Below are 12,258 nucleotides of genomic sequence, written 5' to 3' on the forward strand. Positions count from 1 at the left end.
AAGGGGTACTTGTGATAATGTTTACTATGCTAGGGGGTACTTGGTGAATACAGGGTTTTCCAGGGGGTACATACCAATAAATATTGAGAAACACTGGTCTACATCACAACACAATGCCAGTTAAGCAGTAAGTTAGAGCACAGGAGGTTAATGTGGGGGCAGCAATTTAACTTGAAACAGGAAAAAAAAAATGCTGAAAAGGTAGCGTAAGGTTTTATTGTATGCATCTCCTGCCATATTAAAAAACAGGACCGGTCATTTGTATACTGCGGTAACGACTGATATTTAGTACCAATCATAGAATCAAACAGCCGTATGATTTCATCAGGAGGCGGTCAGGGCAGACATTCTAGCAAAGGCAGTCCTATTTTAAAAGCCCTAGGTCAGCTTTTTTTTTTTTTTTTTTTTTTTTTTTATGCATAGTGTGTGGAATACACACACTAGTGTGTGGAAAACGTATACATTTTTCTGCATTGCACATTAGCCATTTAAAAAAAAAAATACCTGGTTAGCTGGGTTTGCAATGCTGGTGTCCTGTAGCTACTGTCAAGTGCAGCTTGATTAGACTGAACAGCACAGGGTATAAACAATCCAGACTCCTCCCCTACCATCACATACAGGAGGTAAACCGGGAGGAGCTGGGAGGGGCCACCAGTCAGTCTCTAACAGCGCTTTTCCTCCCACCACTTCTCAGCTACATAGAAGGGAACAAAGGGAGGCAGAGGAACAAACACTCACTCTGCTGGATAATCACTTTAACTACCCAGAAAAAAAAGAAACCATTGTCATTTTGGGTACAGTGGATAGGGGTTGGAAAGTCTTGTGGCATTTTATTACTTCCAGTGAAATTATTTCCCTCGTTTCTACACACAGATGTAGCATTAAAAAAAGGAACCATTTTCATCGAATGGGGGGGAATAAACTTAAATTTGTATTACTGTGCATATACTTTCCTTGATTCATATTAAAGCAATCCAAGTCCCAGGTGGTCCCAGGTACAGGAAATGATGTAAAATCCCCAGTAGAGAAAGACCGTAGTAAAAATTCAAAATATCTCCTAACCCCTTTCCACTCCATTTGTCCTGGAGTTAGGCTTTAAGGCAGTCATTTCTTGTTTCACCTAAACCACCTGAACAAACAGCAACTGATATGGACATGTACTCAGCACTGTAGCCTGATCGAAACAGCACTACAGTATGACAATACCAACATTTTAAACATAAGAAAAAACATTATTTCTATACCTCCAGTCACTAAGTAATCAAGTACAGAATCTGTAGAATCTTAAGCTCACATGCAAAAAATGGCAAAAGGTTATTTTAGAGTCTAAACTAAGGGATGATTTATTGCAATATATTAACACACAAACACTCAATCTCTGATTTCTTTGACTATGTAAAAGCACCTTTAAAATTAAATTCTTGATCTTATTACTAAAAATATGTAAACGAGGTAGGGAAGAGAATGTAAAGCACACCAAAATGGGTACATTAAAAATAAAAATCAGACATTGCCAAAGCAATTGTACAGCTAATAAAAAGCTTAAGTGCTTCTGATCTCATCTCTACTCTTTAAAAAGTAACGACTACATTTTAAATTATATGTTTAAAACTATACATATGGCAGCAAAAGGGTTTGTTCCACTATTGTAAAGTGAATGCAACTCTCCAAAATGAGCAGCAGCGCACCACTAAATGCTGGCCCAGGCACAATGTGCTATAGGAAATGCCTGGATGCTGTTCAGCTTTTTCAGGGGAAAAGCATTGCAGAACCCACAAAAGCAAACCAGGTTGTACTTGCACCATCAACCAAATCAAAATAATTAGAACCCCAGTAAAGACTACTACAAATGGAAAGGCATTTCAAACGAATTGTAAAAGTGGAAAATTAAAAAAAAAACTGCACACATTTCATTAAAACACAAAGAACAATTCCAAGAATCACTAAGCTTTTTATAAATGCAGTACAATGACTAATAAAGTCTAAGTAAAATAACTCACCATCTGCATACATGCAAGAAGCATTAAGAAAGTGACAAAAAAAGTAATGCAACATTAAAGGTCATCATTGCAAAAGAAAAGAATAACACTCAAATACTGGAACAAAAAAAGAACAAGCATATATGAAATTGTAAGGGTTTGCCTGCATAACAAAATTGTACTAATGAAAGAAATTGTATAAAAAAAATAAAAACAAAACAAACAAGATAGCAGAAATAGCCGCAGAAAACATCATAAGGTTGACAACTACATTTACAGAGACGTCAGTGACTAAGGGTCACTTATAGTCTACTAAACTCTGATGCTGCTACATATAATAAAGGTAAGGGGGTGAAACTAGATCATGCGCTCTATTTCTATATGCTATGTAACTTACATACAGCAAAACTTTACATTGTTGGAGTATCTGCACATATTCTGTCAACCTTCCTGCCTCTATGAAGACAGGAGGCTGCAGCAAAGGAAAGCCCTTAATTAAAATCATGCAATCAACATTGAAACACTACTTTGAAATACTAATTTGTAAAGGTTAACTTGGCAGTTAATGTACAGAATTAAGTTAAACTAAACTTCAATAGTGCAACATATTTGAAGGCATCAAGCCTTATATTAGATTATTTAAGCTTAGTAAAAACAGTGCAAGACAAATGATTAATAATAAAGTACCTTTCAAGGCTATGACTTTGCTGGCTGGATTCATGATTGCGTTGTCTGCTGAAATTGGCCTGCGGATGGGATTGGTTGCGTCATTCATGTCAATGATCACCACCTGGGCTTGTTCTCCAACTTTCTCTCTGATACAGATGAACTTGTCAGACTCCATGGTAAGGGTACTAAAGCCGATGTTAGCTGGATTAATACCCAAGTTTTGGAGCTGTAGAGGAAAAAATAAAAAGGTTTAATAAGTGAATTGAAGGGCACTTATATACATCCATATACAGTAAAACCCCCGTTATCCATACTATATAAAGTAAACTTCTGCTGTTATTACAAGAAAAAAAAAATCAGTTTGGAGCCATACGATACAAGGATAAATGGCACACAGTTTTTCAGCTGTATTACCGTACATTGTTACTGCGTACATATGAAACTAGAGAAGTCCATAGTTCTAACACACTGAAACACAGGAGTATTGGAGACTGCCAAACAGTGTAGTCCGTGTGTTGACAAATGAGCAACAAATATTCTTGCCTTGTACAGCTAATTACTCAAGATGGCGGGAATTACTAGGGAGTCTCATAGCAACTGTACTCTAATGTTAAGTACACACCATGCAATTTCCCCTCAGATTTAAAGTTCGAGTCAATCATTTCAGACATGTCCGATCTGCTCTGGATTGATACAGAGGTCTATTTTGTGCAGTGTTGATCTAAAAATAGATCCGATTAACAATCAGGAGCAGATCGGACAAGTCAGAAATATATTGATTTGACCCGTTGATCTGATGGGAAATTGCACGTACCTAGCATTAGAATACTGAGAGTACTGTTACCAAAGTTGAAAATGAGCAATAAGTGCTTAAGCTCAGATTTTGCATATTCTTAGCTATCTGCAGACTAAAATGGAATGAATGTATAACTATCAAATTACAAAGACTTGCTCAGCCCATCCTAGGTTTATGACAATTTTAAAAGCAAAGAGCTTCAAAGTATACTTGGGCCCAATTTCCACTGGCTGCACTTGTGTTATGCTCTGCTTTGCAAAACATTCTCATTCACTTGAATGACAAAATGCACCAATCTGTCAACAGCTCCTCAAAAAATGCTAAATATGCATAACCAGGCTCCCTACCTCCCTTCATCCTCGACAGCAGCATGAGGGCTCGCTTAAAAAAAAAGTATGGCATGCGATCATAGCATCTAGCAGAAGAAGGGGAAATTGTGGCAATGGAAAGTGCGATTTCATGACTGCCATCCGATGTCAATGTTCCTTTTCTTTGTTCTGAAGCTACCTTGAGAGCCCTTTTCCACTGGCTGCAAGATTGCAACCATTTTGTAGATCACTAGAGCACCGTGATTTACATGTAAATTGCAGCGCTCATTTCACAATATTGCGCATTGTTTTTTCCCTGTACGCAAATGTTGGGCTGCAAAATTCTCACTGCAATTGCACTTGGTTCCCGATGGGTAAACAGCGCAATTACAACTAGTGGAAATTGCTGTTTGTGCGTATGTACTGCAGCACGATCGCAGGCAGGAGCGCAGGCAGCAGTGGAAAAGGGCCCTTAGTCATACATCCTTAAAGTGAGACTCAGTCCTGAGCATAAATGGACAATATTTTGTATATGGTTTGGGCTTGAATGCAAATGAAATGCAGTTTGGAACTGGGACAATCAAATTCAGTCAAAAGTGCATTTGATCGGCCACAATTTCAAACCGCAAACAGCATTAGATCTGCAATTATTTGCATCTCTAGTCCTGAGTTGCAAGTTGTGTTCACCTCTTACTACCTCAATATGTTGTTCCTACTGCTCAACTGCATCTAGTCATGTGATACTGGTGACAGGTTTAGTGGGCACTGGTATGCCATTACTACGAACAGCTTTTCTCCTGAGAGGGAACTTTAGCCTAGCCATAGAGCCTCACATGTGGAAAGCATTTGTGCTCGCTGCGAACAGCAGACAGATTTCTTATTTCAATGTATATAGTAGGCAGCTTAGGGCAGAGACCATCAACATCCCATACAAAAACCTAAACCAATCTTGAAGAGAGAAAAATATGGCAGCTGCTATAGTTCGTTATATATTTTAAAAGGTCAGTTGCCAGCCATACATCATGTTTTTCATAGGAGTCTGAGTCACATACCTGTAACAAGCATTAAACCAATGAAATCAGATATGAATCAGACTGCTCCAACTGTATATGTGCTCTGGTCAGTAGAGGCAGATTGGAATGTGCCTTGGTGCTGAACATCCTCTAGGGATGTGCTCATGAGTAATTAATTACAAGTAGCTAGCTACTCGAATTTGTGATTCTAATGAGGCTACATTGCCTCAGGTGTGTGGCTGGGAGAGAGGGGGTTAATTAACCAGCTGCCCGCCACTTCTATGCATATCACAGCCTCGCACGCATCCAATGGGACTCGTTCCACGACTAATACCGCGCACTTCCTCCTTCCAGCCGAAGGAGGAAGTGCACGGTACTGAGTCAAGGAACGCGTCCCAATGGACACGTGAGGCTGTGATACGTATAGAAGCTGCGGGCAGCTGAATAATTAACTCCCTCTCTCCCAGCTGCACACCTGAGGCAATTAAGCCTCATTAGAATCACAAATTCGAGTAGCTAGCTACTTGTAATTAATTACTCATGAGCACATCCCTAGAGGATGTTCAGCACCAAGGCCAGGAAAGCAACACGGTAATAAAAATGTTAGCCTTCATAACGATCACAATAGGTTTGAAATATAGTAGAGAGGAGGCACTCCTTCCTTTGTAAGAGACGACGTGCCCAGGCAATCCGTTGACCACACGGAAGTAATTCTATAGAAGATTAAGCCGGCACCATCCATATGCCATTTATGCTCTTTTATTAAATCATCAAAGGTAAAGCCTGTCACACAAAGTGCGACGTTTCGGGGGACATCCCCTTTATCAGGCAAGTGACAGTCACTTGCTTGATAAAGGGGATGTCCCCCGAAACGTCGCACTTTGTGTGACAGGCTGTACCTTTGATGATTTAATAAAAGAGCATAAATAGCATATGGATGGTGCCGGCTTCATCTTCTATTGGATTACACTAGGTTTCTTATAAGTAGAATTTCAGAATTCAAACATTTGCACATTGTATTTTAAAGGGGTTCTCTTGGTAGGTTTTTAAAATAAAAAACGACACTTAGCTGGGGCTTCTACCAGCCCCCTGAAGCTGTAATGTCCCACCTACAATCCTCGGTTCCCCCGCAGCCAGTCCCGGTAATATAGTCTACCAAGACAAATAATGCTCGCTCCCATGCGCATCGGGAAATTACTGTGCAGGCGCATTATGAAGTTTTCTTGCACTGCACCTGCGCAGTAAGCTCCCGATGACGTGCACGGCCACACAGCTGCAGTGACTGTCAGATGCCGATCAGACCGGGACAACGGACAAGACAGATCGTTGAGGACGGCACGGGACATTACAGCTTCAGGGGGACGGTAGAAGCCCCGGGTAAGTGTCAGATTTTATTTTAAACCCCCCCCCCCCCCCCCCCCCCCCAAGATCTCCTTTAAAATGACAAAAACTCACCATTTTTGTCCAGCCATGCTATAAATATTGCAAACCATTCTAAGATACATTAAGTAATTATTGGTTTCGGGGTCAGGAGAGCAAGTAAAAAAAAAAAAAAAAAAAAAGGAGTCTGAATGCAAGGAGGGTTGAGGTATGATAAAAATAAATATGCCTGCATTTCTTCTTTTTGCATGTTAATAAAAAAAAAAAAAAAAGTTAGGGCTTCTCGGCTCGCCGTACACTTTGCATCTGCTTGCAGCCATCTGCTTCGATCCACCACTCACTTGTCCATTCAGTTCCGCTGGCAATGACTGCTCTGCTCGGTTCCTCGTACACAGACTGGAGCATGGGGGTTCTCATAGGAGACAATAGCCTAATTTTCACTAGCAATAGGGAGAATTTTCATTGGTCCACCATGAACCAATGAGAGTCGTCCTGTTGCTGAGGATTCCTACTGGTCTTTAGCAACCCTATGGAGATCCAGATGCTTCTGCCCAATACCGATCTGTGTCTCAGGACCAAGCAGAGGATTCAACAGCATTGAAAACAGGGAGACTCGTGAGTATTTGTGTGCTGGCAGAGATCGAAGCGGGTGTGGTGATCAGCCTAGTGAGAAAGGACACTGTCTGTTCTCATAAGCTTTTACTGTGTACATTTTTCTTGCTGTTGCGGAAAAATGCAGCAAGTTCAGACTCTGAACCGTTTACCATAACAAGGCAAACTGATTTTTTTTTTTTTTTAACAAGGGGAAGCAGATCTAATTTTTAACATTAGGATCCTCTTCCTGCTCAGAGCTTATCTGTACTCTAAAATTCTTACAATAAAAAGCATACCATTCTATTCATCATGTTATGGGCCCCTCTGTGCTGTTTCTGCCACTCCCTGCTGCAATCCTGGCTTGTAATTGCCAGTTTTAGGCAGGGTTACAAACAAAAGACATGGCATGTGATAGGCTGAGAGGAGCTCAGTCTGTGACTCATACAGAGCCTGCAGGGGGCGTGGAGAGGGTGTGTATAGCTTAGATTATATAACAGAGATAATATAGCCACTGTGCAACTAGGAAAGGCTGCAGTAAGACAGACCGCATTAGAACAGGTATAGGAACTTATAGGATAGAAGAAATAAGGCTGAACATTTTGTTAGAGTCGCTTTAAAAAAAAAAAGAAAAAAAATGTAATGGTTTTTTTAAACAGGTGGGAACCAGCCCTTAGGGCTCTTTCACATCAGACCACGCGTGCAGGAGCCGTACTCCTGCACGCGTCGATAGCCTGCGGCGTGTCGTCGGGTATCTGCGGTGCGACGCACTCAGCGGCGGTAGCCATTAATTGAACCCGACGGAAAACGCCGGCTCCCGGGTGCGTTTGACTAAAAACTGCGCCTGGGTGCGTCGGAACCGCAACGTACCGAAACGCAGCGCCGGGTGTGAAAGGTAAAATGAAAGTCTATGGACTTTCATTTTACCTTAGTTAACGCAAACTTTAGCGTTGGGTCAAAATGCTCAAAGTTTGCGCAGATGTGAAAGAGCCCTTAGTTATCACCTGCTCCTTCCTGGCATCAGCCATTGGCATTCAGAACTGCCATGTGTATAACCAGTTATGAAGTGGGGCTTGAGTATACTTGCATGCGTCTGAATTTTTCAGCAATGCGTGTCACTCAGTCTGTAATATTGATGTGTTACTGTAAAAAGCACAGAAGTTAAGAAGTGTGCTCAGGCCCTCATTAAAGGAATTATAAGAAATGCACGGGGGGCGGGAATAGGCCAAAGAGGGGTCCTCAACAGAATACCCATGTAGAGTAGGAAATACGACTAAGGACCCAGGAGGGTCGGAAAAGCGTCGGCTCTTGCGCTGCCATGTACCACTGTTGTACCTTTTAATGATGATCGAATAAAGATATGGATTTTTAATATGATGGAGTGCGGACAATTTTACTTCATATGGTCATTAGGAGTGGTGTTCCTGTCTCCTGCACCCTTCTACACACAGCACAGCGATATGTGGTGAGGTGGAGCAGCTTCTTTTTCTTTTTCCCTACAGTAGGAAATACTTTTTTTCTTAAAGGTCACCTAAATTGAAGTCATGTGGAGGCTGCCATGTTTATTTCCTTTTAAACAGTGCAAATTGCTTGCCTTTCCTGATGAGCCTCTGCCTGTAAACAGAGTCACACTGGCCATGCATTTCCTCCTTGCACCCCACCTGGCTACTTTGCCATGTCACCCAGCTAAAAAAAATTCTGGGGAGAACACTGCACTTAGACCCTCCAGACTAAAAATGTACTCAGCAGCACTGAAAAGGCTTGGTGTTTAACAGTTTCACAGCATCAAAACTTTGTTTTTCTTACCCAAGCCTCATTTTTAGCTGCACAGAAGCTAAGCTCTGCCCCATCAAAGAAATCTGCCCGGGCACATTTCCCCTGATGCTGTGCAAAGCATGATGAGATTTCAGATGTTCTTGTGCTGTTTTGGCACACATTTTTTTTTTTGAATTTGAGATTTGAAGCCTAGCGCACAGTTGGGAGGGGTGATCAGGACACATGACAGTTGGAACTGGGTCTCATTGCTCTCTGTCACCTGCTTTCAACCAAGAAGATGGTTGCCCCCATGGAATCACAAACATTTGCCTGTTCTTTTAAAACAGGGTGGGTAAGAGATTATATCACCTATCTATTTGAATGAACCTAACTAATGTAACTTAATGACAGTATGTTTGTTTAGGATGAAGTTCCCTAACACAGACTCCTCTAATTTGCATATTACAATTTTGTTGATTGAAAGGATGCAACATAAAAGACATCACTGCCAAAGCTTATAAATATACATCAGGCTCTACGCAAACTGGGTACATCTGAAAAAAAAAAAAAAGTTGTGCAGGTATTCTGCAGCACATTCTTCATATACAATCTGAGACCTTTTGCACACTACATGCGATTCCGATTTTTAAACGTTACTGCACGCTGCGTTTTTTCAGCATTTTTCTTTTGATAGCATCAAGGGAAAAATCGGAATCGCAAATCAGATTTTCAGTGTGCAGGGAGCCTGAACCAGATTTATGGGTGATAAGCAACACCTCTGATCAGTGTGTACAATATTCTCAGTGGATTCACAACAGCTCTGCCAGGAGTGCATACAGTATGTACTACTGTGTAACTTAATTAGTAGTCACCAAACCCAGGTTTAACAACATACCAAATTAATTTCATGAACAAAGGGAGTACACACATTTGCATACAAAATTTGCTTAAACCTGTATCAATGCAGATTTGCATCTCCTTGATGATCCGTATTATGCTGCATACACACTTGAGATAAAAAAGTCTTTGGAAAAGGCAAGTTCACAGACCAATTTTACCCCATTCCATGTAGTATGAGAGCCATACTCTACACAGTCTATTCTGTGGAGCTGCACTCCCCATCAGATAAAATCTTTGCAAGATGCTGCACACAAAGATGCCCGTACACATTCAAAAGATTATCTACAAAAGATCTCTTCCTGCTAAATGCATTCATAGTCTATGAGATCTGCAGATCCTCTTAAGCCTCATCTACACGGGGAGATGTGGTGATCCGGCGGCTCTATTAGCTGCTGGATCGCCTCTTCCGCGTCCCCGCACGTGCCCGCCGCATTCGATTCCCCGCTTATCTTCCACTCGATTCCCTGCCATTGTCCCCTCGCGGGGAGCAAGCAGGGAATCGGCGGAAGCAAGATCTGTCCTGTCGGATCTTATCAATCGAGCCGCATCATTGATAAGGAGAATCGCTATACACACCTTGTTTAACAGGCAATCATCTGCAGATCAGATCCACCAGGATGGATTTTCAGATCTGCAGATGATTGCCAGATATGCAGATGAAGTCTGTTAAACAAGGTGTGTATGAGGATCTGCAGATCTCAGACTATGAATGCATTTTGCAGGAACGGATCTTTTGCAGGAACAGATCTTTTGCAGATACTGATCTGTTGAATGTGTACAGCATCTTTGTGTGCAGCATCTTGCAAAGATTTTATCTGATGGGGAGTGCAGCTCCATAGAATAGACTGTAGAGTATGGCTCTCATACTACATGGAATGGGGTAAAATTGGTCTGTGATCTTGCATTTTCCAAAGACTTTTATCTCAAGTGTGTATGCAGCATTAGTGACAACTACACATTAGGCTTTATTCTTACAGAAGAGATAGAATAAATAATATAGATAGATATATAGATATAGATAGATAGATAGATAGATATATTCTTGTGCAAACATCAGATATACACAGTCACAATCAGATAAGTGTATCTGACTTTAAAGGGAAGGTCCAAGCAAAAAAAAAAAAATGAGTTTAACTTACCTGGGGCTTCTACCAGCCCCATGTAGCCATCCTGTGCCCTCGTAGTCACTCACTGCTGCTCCAGTCCCTCGCTGGCAGCTTTCTGACCTCGGAGGTCAGGGCCGCATTGCATACATTTTTACGCATTCCAGCTAGTGCAGGAACAAAAATGTATGCGTTGCACCACTAACGCGTAAAAATGTATATGTTAATGTTCCTGCACTAGCGGGAATGCGTAAAAATGTATGCAATGCGGCCCTGACCTCCGAGGTCAGAAAGCTGCCAGCGGGGGACTGGAGCAGCAGTGAGTGACTATGAGGGCACAGGATGGCTACATGGGGCTGGTAGAAGCCCCAGGTAAGTTAAACTCATTTTTTTTTTTTGCTTGGACCTTCCCTTTAAAAATATAGCTAATGCTTTTATTGCAGCAGCAGTTATTTATGATGACTATTATCGGATCTGTGAAATATAATATATCATCATATTTCCTCTTAATTACAGTTTAAAATTAAGAATCTGAGCATTTTTTTCCCTACTCCCGACCGGAACAAAGAACATCTATCAGGCCCTAGGCAATGTAACTGTGGGTACATGTAAGAGTGATGTGCAGGTACTCTGCAGGGGAATGAGGAGATTCTTCCTCTATTACACATTCTTCATGCACAATCTGAACCAGGTTTATGGGTGATATACAACACCTCTGTGTTCAATATGCACAACATTCTCAGTGGATTCCCTGCAGCTCTGTGGGGAGTGCATATGTAGAGTATAGTACTACTGTGTAACAAAGTAAACCCGAGACAGATGAAATTAAAAGTTGGATACATACCTGGGGCTTCCTCCAGCCCCCTTCAGGCTATATCAGTCCCTTACTGTCCTCCTCCGCCACCTGGATCTTCTGCTAGGAGTCCATACATACATAAGTGTTGCCAACTCATCCCTTTAATTACTGACACATCTAAGTTATACAGGTTCTGGGGCTATTTGCACATAATCAGTGCTTTAACTGCATCTACCTAGCCCCAAAACCTGTATAATTCATATGTGTCAGTAATTAAAGGGATGAGTTGGCAACACTGACATACATACATACATACATACAGTACAGTCACAATCACATAATCAGATATGTATATCTGACTTTAAAAATACAAGGACTGCTTTATTGAAGCAGCACAAGTAAGTTATTTTGGGGTGCGTGCAAATTATTTATGATGACCATTATCTGAGAAATAGAACATTTTATCATATTTTCTATTTTAAAGAGAACCCGAGGTGTGTTTAACCCATTCAGGTTCCGTGGTTTTCACGAGAGAAATGTTCACCTCCCATTCATTAGCCTATAACTTTATCACTACTTATCACAATGAACTGATCTATATCTTGTTTTTTCCGCCACCAATTAGGCTTTCTTTGGGGGGTACATTTTGCTAAGAGCCACTTTACTGTAAACGCATTTTAACAGGAAGAATAAGAAAAAAATGGAAAAATTCATTATTTCTCAGTTTTCAGCCATTATAGTTTTAAAATAATACATGCCTCCATAATTAAAACTCACGTATTGTATATGCCCATATGTCCGGTTATTACACCGTTAAAATTATGTCCCTATCACAATGTATGGCGACAATATTTTATTTGGAAATAAAGGTGCATTTTTTCCATTTTGCATCGATCACTATTAACAAGTTTAAAATAAAAAAAAATATAGAAATATTTCATCTTTACATTGATATTTAAAAAGTTTAG

At 40.9% G+C, this 12,258-nt stretch overlaps 1 protein-coding gene across 2 annotated transcripts in view; it reads right to left on the reverse strand.

Annotated features, from left to right (window-relative positions):
* The window catches only part of CLTC (clathrin heavy chain), a 147,176-nt gene that overhangs the window by 82,649 nt on the left and 52,269 nt on the right, over positions 1–12,258 (reverse strand). For both annotated transcript variants that reach the window (XM_068268765.1, XM_068268766.1), the window contains exon 2: positions 2,667–2,874. In XM_068268765.1, the coding sequence (XP_068124866.1) occupies positions 2,667–2,874 (208 nt within the window). The remainder of the gene's footprint in view (positions 1–2,666; positions 2,875–12,258) is intronic.

The sequence above is a fragment of the Hyperolius riggenbachi genome, chromosome 2 (assembly GCF_040937935.1).
Source record: "Hyperolius riggenbachi isolate aHypRig1 chromosome 2, aHypRig1.pri, whole genome shotgun sequence".
Classification (NCBI taxonomy): Eukaryota; Metazoa; Chordata; class Amphibia; order Anura; family Hyperoliidae; genus Hyperolius; species Hyperolius riggenbachi.